General features: G+C 36.4%; 1 protein-coding gene across 1 annotated transcript in view; it reads left to right on the top strand.

Annotated features, from left to right (window-relative positions):
• LOC124595656 (RNA polymerase I-specific transcription initiation factor RRN3) overlaps positions 1-11,096 on the top strand; it is a 50,239-nt gene extending 39,143 nt beyond the window's left edge. The window contains exons 9-10 of the mRNA XM_047134502.1: positions 5,265-5,526; positions 8,699-11,096. Of these exons, the coding sequence (XP_046990458.1) occupies positions 5,265-5,526; positions 8,699-8,906 (470 nt within the window). The 3' untranslated portion in view covers positions 8,907-11,096. The remainder of the gene's footprint in view (positions 1-5,264; positions 5,527-8,698) is intronic.
• Positions 11,097-12,784: the final 1,688 nt, after the last annotated feature.

Genomic DNA, 12,784 nt, shown 5'->3' with positions numbered 1-12,784 from the left:
AGGAAGTATGTGAGAAAAGAATATGGGTGCAGGATGGGTGAGGTTAAGGACAGGGCTAGCAGAGATTGAGCCCCAGGAAGATTATGGGATTGAGAGATGTGTTGCAAGGACAGCTCCGATCTACATAATTCAGAGAAGATAATGATATGGAGAAGGATCCAGATAGCGTGAGTTGTGAAGCAACCATTGAAATATAATATGTTGTGTTCAGAAGCATGTTGTGCCACATGCTGGTGAATTCTGCTGTTTGTCAAGTTTGGCAGTGGCCATTCATTAAGGGAGGACAGCTGATTGGTCATGAACAGCCATCATGCTGTGCAGAAATTACAGATGAACTAGTATAAGATACGACTGCTTCCACAGGGGACTCTGCCTCTGACAGGATAGGGAAAGTCTGGGCCTTCCATTCATTTGAGACCATACAGAGTGGCACGTGGAAAGCCAGAGAAAGGAATTTTGTTGACGCCTCAAACAGCAGGTGGTCTTCATTAATGTACATTATCCCAAAGAAGGGTAACAGTTGGCACCCTGATGGCATTTACAGATAATGCAATGCTTGGAGAAGGCTGATTTCATATCCTGTATATTGAAGACATGCCATGACGGTTCATGATATGAATGGTTTGAAAAGTTAACCAAATGGAATAGAAAAAAAGTACTTACATCACCGAAATTTTTTATTGTTTTTCAATGTAGTCCCCTTGTAGATTAATGCACTTTGTCCCATGATGTTCCGGCACTTTATCCCATCTCGAAAATGAGTTCCCTCCAGGCCTGCAAAATAGTTGTCAACTCTGGCTATCAGTTCTTTGTTTGAAGTGAATATTTGTCTTCCAAGAAAAATTTGTAGTTTTGGAAAGAGATGGAAGTCTGACGGAGCCATATAAGGTGACTAAGGCAGGTGTGGTAACAATTCATACCTTAGTTCGTGTAATTTTGCCATGGTGATGGCACGTGTGTGGGCTCACATTGTCTTGATAGAATATGTCTTTCTACCTTGCTAAACCTGGCCTTTTTTTAATGTATCTTGTGTTGCAATTTGTCCAGAAGGTTAGCATAGTATTCTCCAGTAATTGTTTGTCCAGTGGGGAGATAATCTAGAAACAGAATCTCCTTCGCATCCCAAAACACTGATGCCATGACCTTTCGTGTCAAAGGAATTGTCTTTGCTTTCTTTGGTGGCAGAGAATTAGCATGTTTCCGCTGCTTTGAATGTTGTTTTGTCTCTTGGGTATAGTAGTGCACCTAAGTTTCATCTGTGGTCACAAACTGGCACAAAAAGTCTTGTTTGTTTCTCCTAAAATGGGCCAAACATTTTCCAATATGTCCACTCTCATGTGTTTTTTCATCCAGCGTCAGGACTCACGGCACCCATCTTGCAGATAATTTTTTCATTTCTAATTCTTCAATTAAAATGGAATAGACCCTTAGAGAACATCTGGCAAGTCTGAGCAATTTCACGCACTTTCAATTGACGATCCTCTATGACCATTTTGTGCACTTTTGCAATGATTTCTGGAGTAGTGACACATCTTTCCCGATCACTGCACGGATCGTCAGCTAAGCTCTCCCGACCAAATTTAAATTCATTTGTCCTCTTGGCAACAGGTGAATATGAAGGAGCAGAGTCCCTGAGTGTACTCTGGAAATCGGCATGAATGTCCTTTGTTTTCATACCTTTCTTTATGAAGTGCTTAATCACTGCACAAATCTCAATTTTTTTCCATCTTTGCAAATCTCTGCTTGGGAACAACAGAGCCACGCCTGGCACTGCTCTCTTCCAAGGGCACTGACGTGGCACATGTTTACAGGCAACAGTCCAATGAACATCACATGAATAACTTGTTGTGCTAGTGCTGACTTCTCGTGGTGATTCCGAGAACTTTTCAAACCACCCTCATAATAAGATATCTTCAACAATCAAACTCAGCCACATATTCCAGCATATACCAGTTGCTCCACAGGATTTCAAACGTCACACTTTGCACACCATTTGGAATGTTTGAATTTGCTTTTATACAGTAACAAACAATTTGAAGGTTAGTTTTGTCAAATGCAGATCATTTTTTTTTTGTTATTTGCTTTTGTGATTTGTGTTTCTCTGTTGGCATGCACAAATTTTCAAATGTAAGTACAAAACATTATATTTCGTGTTGTATCCTGCCTACTCCTCAAATATGGGGTGCCTAGGAAACTCGCTTTTTTGGATCGCTAGACAATAATTTAAGCAAATCGTATTAGTGTGTTTTATTTACAGAAAATAAATGACAATACTTAACTTTGATAAATTTACAATGAAGTGTCGCAAGCAAAGGGCGACAGCAAAAGCAAGGTCTTCAGTATATACAATTCCTAATACAAGAGAAGTAATATAGTTCCTAAGTCACTGTAGTTCCTAAGTCACTGCTATACAGGTGCCTATTCTTGATGCCGCTGTTGAAATCGGCGAACTGGCTCGTCTTCAACTGGGCCGCGGCCAGGCAGCGCGGCACTTATGTCCTCTTCTTGTTGAGGGCACTGCCGTCGGGTTGTCATCCTAGAGGGGGGTTCGTCTGTGTGGAATTGGCTGACATCATCTCCACAGCCCTCTCTGCTCTGATGTTCCCGACCAGCATGCCGACGCCTGACCTTACACCAGAACACTTCAGATGTGTCATGTAGTTCAAAAAACATGAATAACTGAAAAAAATAGGAAAAATTGTGACAGTTACTTCAATTTTGGTTCTGTGTGTACTACTACTGGTAATAAACAATCACAGTGTCATTTGTTTAAGTTCTACCTACTGAAATAATGTTTCCTTGTAAAATGAAACAACATTTCAGTGCAAATTACAGTAGTTTGGTTAACAAACCATGATAATACTTTTCCCACAAGTTACAAGCAACCATGAGGGGAAAAAAAGCTTCTGCTAAGCAAGCTCTTCTTTCATTTTGCAAAATTGCCTACCATTCTACAAAGATTGAGAAACCACACAACAGTTGCTCGAACATGGTATCTTTTGATGGGTGAGTCAAGTCCCAAGTAACTGGGTATTGTGTCTTTGTCAGATAACACTATTAATTGTTGAATACTCAATATGACTGACAATATTAGTGATTGGTTGGTTGAAAAACTCAATATGACCTTGTCATTCAGTTTGGTGAAGCTACTGGCAACCACATTAATGCATATCTAGTTTGTTACATGCACCTTTTTACAAGGCAAGAAATTTCATGATCTTTTCTGTAGAAACATAACATTTGGAACAAAAGCAGCAGACCTATTTGAAATACTATTCCCTTTTGTAGAAGAAAATGTTAATTCAAAAAACTGTGTAGGTGTGTGTACAGACAGAGGGCATAGTATGCCTGATTTTTCTGCTGCATTGCAAGCTCTAATTTGCAAAGAGGCTCCTCATACTGTTTGGATATAATGTTTTATTTGCTGTATGCACTAGCATCAGAAAGCTTGAGCCCTGCCCTTCATGATGTGCCTCAGTGATCTAAATGGTAAACTTCATTAAAAATAGGCCACTTAAGTTGAGATATTTTTCAACAAAGGTGCATTGATTTGGGGCTCCTATTTTATTACACTAGTCCTTGCTGTCTTTCATGTGGGAATGTCTTGAAGTGTGCGTGAACTCAGTGATGTAGTTTACTCTTACCTTGTTCAAAAGAAACATTCGTGCTCGAGAAATTCATGGACAGTGACTTTGTTTTGAAGCTAGCATATCTTCGAAAAACTCTGTTCATTGAGTGTATCTCTTCAAGGTAATGAGACCAATACTCTGCAACTATTAAATGAAATTTCAGTTTTCAGAAGGAAACTATTATTGTGGAAGAAAAGACTGGATGATAAATACAAATGTTGTCCTTGCTTTCCACATGGGTTTAGAAGGCAGTGACTTTCAGTTCCATGAAGAACTAGAGTATGTGTTTCTATATCATTTAACTGACGTCAGTGATTACTTTCTAAACCACTTCCCAGAAAAAGTTCAACAACACAACTGAATCAAAGATCCTTTCAGCATGTAACTTTCATAAACAAGAGCAGTTTGACATTTCAAGCTTCAGGCACAGCTCTCGTACAAGTGCTTTGCTCCTGCATCAAGCCTTCATCAATAGTCTTTTCTTTCTCTCTTTTGTTGTTTTTGTGTGGCAGTTTTGTATTGTATGTGCATACGTTTTTACCACTATAATGTGGTGCCCTTTAATGCTAAAGAAATACCAACTTAAAAATATTACTTTATGCTATACGCAAAATACAACTATGATTTTTTAAAAGGGTCTCCACCTAACTGTTACTAGGTAGTGTTTGGATATTGGACTGGAAATGAGTGAACACACAATGCATGATTAACAAATTCTTAACAATTTCTATACCCTTGAAGTGTTTGAAAGTGAAAAGATTTAGTGTTTACAATGTCATTATGTAACTGTTGAAATTGTACATTAGATTTGGGTTATTTAGTATGTGCTGCATATTTTTAAAATAACCTTTTTTTCTAAAATATAAAACAGATAAAGAAAATTTAGGAGGAAACAGAAAAGCATGAGCTAAAAGTTATCCATATATCATTTAAAGATAAAGCAAGAGGTGTGTGTGTGTGTGTGTGTGTGTGTGTGTGTGTGTGTGTGGGTGGGCGCGCGCGCGCGCGTGCGTGCGTGCATAGATCAGTGATGTCATAATTAAGGAAACACTACAGATATATGTATGGAGATAAGTAGTAACCTGTGAATTTCAGAATAGTTTGCTGCTAGATATAGAGGTTCTGGGAATAGATTAGTTTGTTCTGTTTAGGATCAGGTTAATTCTTCAGTTAAACAATACATTCAAATAAAGCAGACTATCTATGCTTAATATGTAGTGACAGTGGTGTCCAACACCATCATAGTGACACATCACGCAACTCATTTCAAAAGAGTGTTAATGAAATTGTGGTGTGCTAAGCGTAATTTGAGTGCTTTACAGATGTTGTCTCATTGCTTCATACCTAATTTGTGAATGAGCCTTTCTATGCACACGAAGTGGGACAAATAAAATTTATCTGCTGTTGAAGTAACATTATTTTCTATTCACTGCTTTTTGCTATATAACTTACATCATAGTCCAAGTTGCTTGCCAGTTGCTTTTAATGAAATGAAAATTATAGCAATATTTCACTGTGCTACCAGAAAAAGGGACAGAAAAGTTGTGAATGCCTTTTCCTTCACAGTGGAAACAGGAAAAATATTGTTTCTATTGTCATGTTTATTAGCCTATTGTAAAATTTGCTTTCTTTCAGATTTGGTGTTCCTGCAGAGTCTGAACTTAACAAAGATAGTAACATGTCGGCTAAATCCATTGAAGGTGTGTCTTCCAGCTGTAGTGCAGAACTTTGCAGCAGTTACCAGAGCTTATCAGCTTGCATACTGCTACACCATAATAGAACATAATACGAGGAATACCATGCCAGTTGCACAACAAGATGGACATATTGTGAAAGACAAGTCAGAGTTAGTTCTTCTGAACACGTTCTTCCCATTTGATCCTTACATACTTTACAGGTAACTATAATGTTCCACATTTACATTTCTTTCACCTAGCGCATCTATCAAATTGTTACAGAGATTTGAGATTCGCAAATAAAATATTATCAAGAACACAGTTTGGATTTCTGAAGGGTTCTGATATCGAGAAGGCTATTTATACCTACAGTGAAAATGTACTTAATTCATTAAATAACAAATTACATGCAGCAGGTATTTTCTGTGATTTGTCAAAGGCATTTGATTGTGTTAACCACAACATCCTTTTAAATAAATTAGAATTCTATGGTGTCACGGGCAGTGCTGCAAAATGGTTCAGGTCGTACCTCGCTAACAGGAAACAAAGGGTGTCAGTGCAGCGGACTAGTGAATTAAGTCATCAGTCATCATCAGAATGGGAAGATATTAGATGTGGTGTCCCACAAGGATGTTTGCATATGACACAAGTATTGCAATAAATAGTATGTCGAGTGTAGTTCTAGAAAGATCTGCTAATGTTATTTTCATGGATATTAATAAATGGTTTAAAGCGAACTCACTGACATTAAACTTCGAAAAGGCTCACTATATATAATTCAGAACGTGTAAGAGGTTTCCACCCAGCATATGCATAAAGTATGAAGAAGAGCAGATAGAAGAGGTTGAATAGTCTTAAATTCCAGGGATTACAACTTGAAAATAAATTCAATTGGGAGGAGCACACCAAAGAACTGCAGAAACGCCTTAACAAATCTGTATTTGCAATTCGAGTGTTAGCAGACATAGATGACATAAAAATGAAAAAGCTTGCATACTTTGCCTACTTTCATTCCATAATGTTATATGGTATAATATTTTGGGGTAACTCTTCCAGACAAACAAAAGTTTTCAGAGTCCAAAAGTGTGTAATATGTATTATTTGTGGAGTAAATTCACGGACGTCCTGTAAAACCTCTTCAAAGAACTGGGTATACTAACCACTGCCTCTCAGTATATTTACTCCTTAATGAAATTTTTCCTAAATAATATATCTCTTTTTTTCCAACAAACAGCTCAGTTCATACATACAATACCAGGAACAAAAATGATCTGCACAAGGACTTAAAAGCACTTATTTTTGTTCAAAAAGGGTCCACTACTCAGGAACACTCATCTTCAATAATTTCCAGCAAACATAAAAAATTTAGTTACAAATAAAGATCAGTTTAAAAGTAGCCTGAAAGACTTACTAGTGGCCAACTCCTACTCCATTGCCGAATTTTTTAGTGGACACAAATGATGTACTGTATATACTTATACTATTAGCATTGTTATTTCAGCTTTAAAAAAAAATTAAAAAAAAAATTGACATGTTCCACATCCACAAGGATCTCCTCAGCACGGATCTATGGAACAAAAAACTAATCTAATCTAAAATTTTGCAAGAGACAAAAAGGAGTCATCCATAGTAATCCACAGGACAGTAGACGAAGTGTTGAATAACATCAAGTATTGTGACAACAATGACCCATTGCTTACATCTCTATTCTTCAATTCTGTATTTGGGTACATCATAAGAAGTCACAACTAAGTTTATTAATGATTTCATCAGATCTTTTTTGATTTCAGTACCTTTATATTTGTGTTTTCCAGAAATGTTCTTTTGGGACTTGAGTACATGGACCTTAAGATTAATGAATATTGTGTTGAACAACACTTTTAATGTTGTGCCGTAATGGTGTATCAGAAAACACAAATAGGCTAGTAGTGTTGACAGTTTATAAGCATTCACTAGGAAATATCTTACATTTTATAAAGCATATTGTTTTAACGACATTATGCATGCATAACTGGACAATCATTTGCCTTGGAGGATTTAATGTTATTTTCTGTGAGATAGTATTAGTTGAGAGCACCAGCTTTGCCACTGTCAAATTCCTTACAAGGAATGTTAAAATGAAGTGAAACAGTTATGGTAAGCATAAGAATATTGTATACAGTAGATAATTGTACATTTTGCACTGCCCTTAAGAGTCATGGAATCCTTGTAGCCGGTTCTAAATAGATTCAATTTTTAATAATTTTTATTACTGATATTGAAAATCAGTTTCAGAACAACTGTGATTTGTACAGTCAGAATACTAGACAAAAATAATTTCATGTACCCATTGTCTGCTTCTCTAGGTTCAGAGATGAGATATGCACTCTTGTGCAAAAGTGTTCAACAAGCTCCCACGTAACAGAAAGCAAAAAATAGAAAATCCCTACCTACACAAAAGAAAATTAATGTAAAATACCTCATTAGTCATTCAGTGTACACATTATCTAACTACCAAGATTCAACAATTGGATATTCCTCTTAGCAGCATTGCAAGTAGCAATGTTCATTGTAAAGCTGCATGAAAATTAGTTTTGTATTGTAAATAGATATTTGCTGTCACAAACATAGGTATTTGCTTAAATAAATACCAGTTTATTCACATACGTGTTAAGCTGCTTGCTGAAAATAAACAGCAGCAGTTCAATATAATTTAGGCACCAGCAGCTTTTTAGGTAGCAGCTTTCCTTCAAATTTACTATATTAAGTTTAACTGGCATAAACACAACTAGTATTAAGCAGTGTAATAATGGTTTCTCATTAATACTGTATACATATTACAATATATTATCCCATTCCAGATCCTTGAAGGTGTTTCTATAATGGGATCTCTGGAACATGCATCAAAAATGTGGAAGTGTATTTTGTGTGTTAGTATGTGTTGTCTTGAAAATGTGTGCTTTCAAAAAAGACTGACTATTTATTCCAGTTTCTTGAGCTTTTTATTTATTTATTTTTGAATGATGATTACGTGATTTTATTCCATTTGTAAGTCTGTCTGTTGAAGTCAGCCAAATCAATATTTTAACAACTAAATAATCAATTTTTGACAACATAAAGTAATTGGATTGATAAAAAAATCTACTCACCAAGTGGTGGTTGGAGAACACACACATAAAAGGTTATGCTTACGCAAGCTTTTGGAGCCAGTGACTGCTTCTTCTGGCAGAAGGCTTGAAGGGGAAGGAAGAGGTGCGAAGGAAAAGGACTAGAGAGGTTTAGGAAAAGGGGTAAAGTTTGGAAAAGTCACCCAGAACCACAGGTCAGGGGAGACTTTCCAGTGAGTAGAATTTTTTTATCTATCCAGTTAAATTACAAATCAATATTTTTTTATTCATTTCCTTATGTTTGCAGATCTGGATGTGCCATAACTCCAATTTATCGAGAGTACCAGGGTTCTGTAAGCAGTGAAGACAGTTACGATATGTCCCATGAAGACAAGCATCTTGACGAATTTGAAGAAGACGACGACTTCTTGTCAGGCAGTAGTTTCGTGCCAAGCCCAGTTACCTATCCAGAACTTTTCTCTTATGGATCATCACCAGGATTTAAGCACATGTAGTCTTGCTGCACAGCCTTGAATTCTGTTAATGATTCTTCCTACTGAGGTGCTTTCATTTTGTGTTATGTGTGTAATGTGTAATGTTGTGTTTTCCATGAACGTCTTCCAGAATTTGTTTATACTGCAATTGTTTATCAGGCTATTGATATACACTTCATTGCATTCAGTTTCTATTGAATTAGCACTAGGCTCATTGTGCCTGTATTATATTATGTGTATGAATCATTTATTTATACCTATAAACTTATGTTCTCAAGAATATTCACTACATTTCTTTCACCTTCAGCTTTTTTGTCCATGAATTATGTTCATGAAAACATATGTCTCGTCAATTTGGCTTTCAGCTGTTAGAAGTAATTCATACTGTGGTTATCAAACAGAGCTCAGACTATGTTGTGAAATTAGTACTTTTAGTCTGTGGTAATTTGGCAGTGAACTTAAATTCATGCTTAATCAGCAGTGAGGCACCGCATGGAAGCCTTTAGTGATGTAGTTAAGAATTCTCTGAAGTTAAGCAATTTCATAAAGAACCTGATACTATACTATCACAATTTTTGAGGTAGTATACTATGCCCTGTTTGTTAAATTTTAATGAAGCCCATGGGCTTTCATTTTTATGTGTAACAGTCAGTCATGATAGTTTTGTAACATATACAGTTTTGTGTGTAAAGAAAACTAGAACAGCCCAGAATCAGTGAAGTAAATGATGATGTGATGTCTACATCACTTTCCCTTAACATCAGAACTCTTTGTGGTTATTTGGATCAAAGTTTCTCATGCTACGCAACTATTACATCACCATAGTATAAATGAATCAAAAAGGTTTATCCAGATAGCTATTTCCATGATTGTTCAACACAAGACTGAATGTTGAATTTATCATCATCAGTTCCTAGCTGCATAATACCATTTCCATTTGACATTGACTGTAGTGTGCAGGTAACTGCACAGCCACTTTTGTGGACATGTTCACACTGGCGTATCCAGACATTACTCGCAACCCATTCTCACAGGTTCAGTGCAGAGGAGAGCTTCTGTGATATTGAAAACATAGGAAAGAGGCACTGGCAGAGAAGAAGTTGAGGGTAGATGGCAATTCATACCTTGTTAGCTTAGTTCGTAAAAGTGTTGACAACAAGAAAGGAGGATTGTTCCTAGTCCAGAACAATTTTAATCTGTCTGAAATTTAAATTCATTGCTTCCTTGTCAGTAAAATGTGTTACAAAATTGGCTAGCTCGTTCTGAATTAGATGCTAACCAGTGGATACGCATTTAGGAAATTGAAGGTATTTGCAATTGCATTGCATAGCATTTAAAGACGTCGCACACATTACCATGCCAAAATGCTATGAAAATGTCAGCCACCAATAATTTTTCAGCAGCATTGTGAGATTTCATACCTCACTAATAGCAGTCTGAAAGTTTGATAATGCTGCATTTTTATGGGAAGTTGCAAATGAGTCTGTTGTTCATAATTCTGTGCAATACCCTAAACTTTCTTCCAAAGTTTTAAGAAAACATTCAGTTTTGAAAAGTTGTTGCCTTCTCAACACTAAATTGTTGTTGTAAACCATTTAAATTTTTAAGAAAGGCTGGGAGGAGGTTGTGGTATCCAACAGACATTGTATCTAAATGATATGTGGAGAATTTTAATTCTATGATATGAACATTCGAAATGTTTGTCAAAAGATGAATGTTGATTAATTTACATTCAGTAATAACCACAAAGTGATTTGAATGAATGTCTTCTGTTTTGAAAGTTGAACGTGTTAGATGTGTTTGACTTGCTCTTAAAAGTATTTTTAATGGAATATTAAACAAAACAATGGAATTGAAATATCAGAGCAAATTATGTGGTTGATGTTTATGCATAAATAAAATAAATATTTTTTTAAAGTGTTTATGGAGATGGCTGTTTTTGGCAACAGACTGAAGATCGGATTTGTCTAAAATGGTATTGTGTAATGCTGTTGAGGACAGAAGTTAATTCATTCTATGATGTTTCAATAAACAAAATAAAAAGATAAATTATTGTGGCCACTTGTAGCGTGTTCCAGCCATTGGGCAAGTAGAACTTAAATTTCATTGCCATTAATTGCCACATAAAAATCTGTGATGTCATTTTAGATAATAGTTTAAACATTTTGTTATGAACATAAGAAGAAAGAAATAGAAAGATCATGAGATTAAGTTATTTTGTTGATTGGACTTGACATGTTACCATTTATCTTAACCTTATTCCCATTGTTCCCAACTAGCCATATTCCTTAGACTCTTATAGTCTCAAATTAACGTGTAAGCAGTATCCAGTTATTCAATTTCAACAGGAAAAATAATTTACACACACCTGAAACAAAACAAAATTGCATTACATTTTTCACTGAGGTCACACAAATGCTGTCTAATCAGTTTTAACTTCTTAGCAAGTCATCAGATTTATTTAAAGAAAGAGCGGGTGGATAGTAAATTACAAAATCAGTCGAGCTTATATGCCCAGTTATACACACGTGAATGGAATGTAGTTACTAATCAAAATACAACAAGGTAGTTGATAAACTCATATGTTGCTACTGAAATTTCTAAAATACTGTACTGCAGCAGGTGTGTGGCAGGCTGATCTCATTCATGTGACCACCCACTCTGCAGTGGACTTGAACCTTCGACGTAATGTCAAGATATAAATTCCCCTCCATTGAAACAGAGTAGAGATATTTGTACACTAGATTGGGAAGATCTTGCCGGACTGTGACATTACATGTAGAGAACAGTGTCTTGACAGCTTGCATAGGAGTAGCACTGTGACATCTGCAGGTGTCCTCGGCTGCTATCTTGACTTTATTTCCATGGATTCCTATGTGCTCTGTCAACTAATCAAAATTATGAATCGTTACTCAGTTGTTAAAGTAGAAGTGTGACTTGAATTTTTGGTTCACTCTCGCTCCTGGAAAGGAAACTGATGGAATCAGAGTAGACAGTTTTTGCCTGCTACAGAGCCTGTGTAATCAAGTTAGTTCAGAACATGGTAAATTTATGAAGAAGGGAATTGCAGAAAATGTTGTCAAGAAAAAGTCATTGGAGTCCCCCTTGTTCTGAATGTATTACAATAAAATAGTTCCTATGTAAAATATGTCCACCTCTTGTGGCTGCCATGTGGAGGATCCGGGTTCGATTACCAGTGTTGCCAAGGATTTTTTGAGAGATTTCGGAATGATACGGGGTGCACTCAGCCTTGTAATGCCAATTGAGGAGCTTCTTCACCAAATAGTAGCAACTCCACAGTCTGGAAAGTCTGCAAAACAGCCAGGAGAGCAATGTGCTGACCACATTCCACTCCTTACTGCATTTGCAAGATGAAGGATGACACAGTGGTCAGTAGACCCCTTGAACCTTCATAGCTTGGTGAAGTAAAGCCTAAGCTACATCTAGATATGGCAACTTTTTAATTTTAAAAAATTTCTAGAACTCTTAATATGACAAGTTGGTGATCTGCAGCGACTTGTGTGTAAAACAGTGATATGAACCTTACCTAACTCTAAATGGCAGTTCCTTGTACGGATCTCAAAAGATCACAGTGCTTGCTGGCAGTTACTAAACAATTATTCCACTGGTAGGTAAGTTGCCTGTAACATGGATAGTACTTACTGTGCCTGTTTCAGTCTAAGAAATTTCCACCTGATGCTATATTGTAACTCCCCAGTCTCATCACAAATGGTATGAATGGTTGTGTAAAGTTAGAGCATACAGAAACTTTTTACTCTACATTAAGTTGTGAAATATTCAGAGCTTTCATGAACCTTGGTTCAAGTCCACAAATAATGGCAACCAACAGAACTTTGAATCAAATGTGTTACCCCAAGAACCGCAACACTGATTTCATA

Source organism: Schistocerca americana, chromosome 1 (assembly GCF_021461395.2).
Source record: "Schistocerca americana isolate TAMUIC-IGC-003095 chromosome 1, iqSchAmer2.1, whole genome shotgun sequence".
Classification (NCBI taxonomy): Eukaryota; Metazoa; Arthropoda; class Insecta; order Orthoptera; family Acrididae; genus Schistocerca; species Schistocerca americana.
Note: the sequence above shows the minus strand (reverse complement) of the source record. Positions and strands in the feature narration are given on the sequence as shown.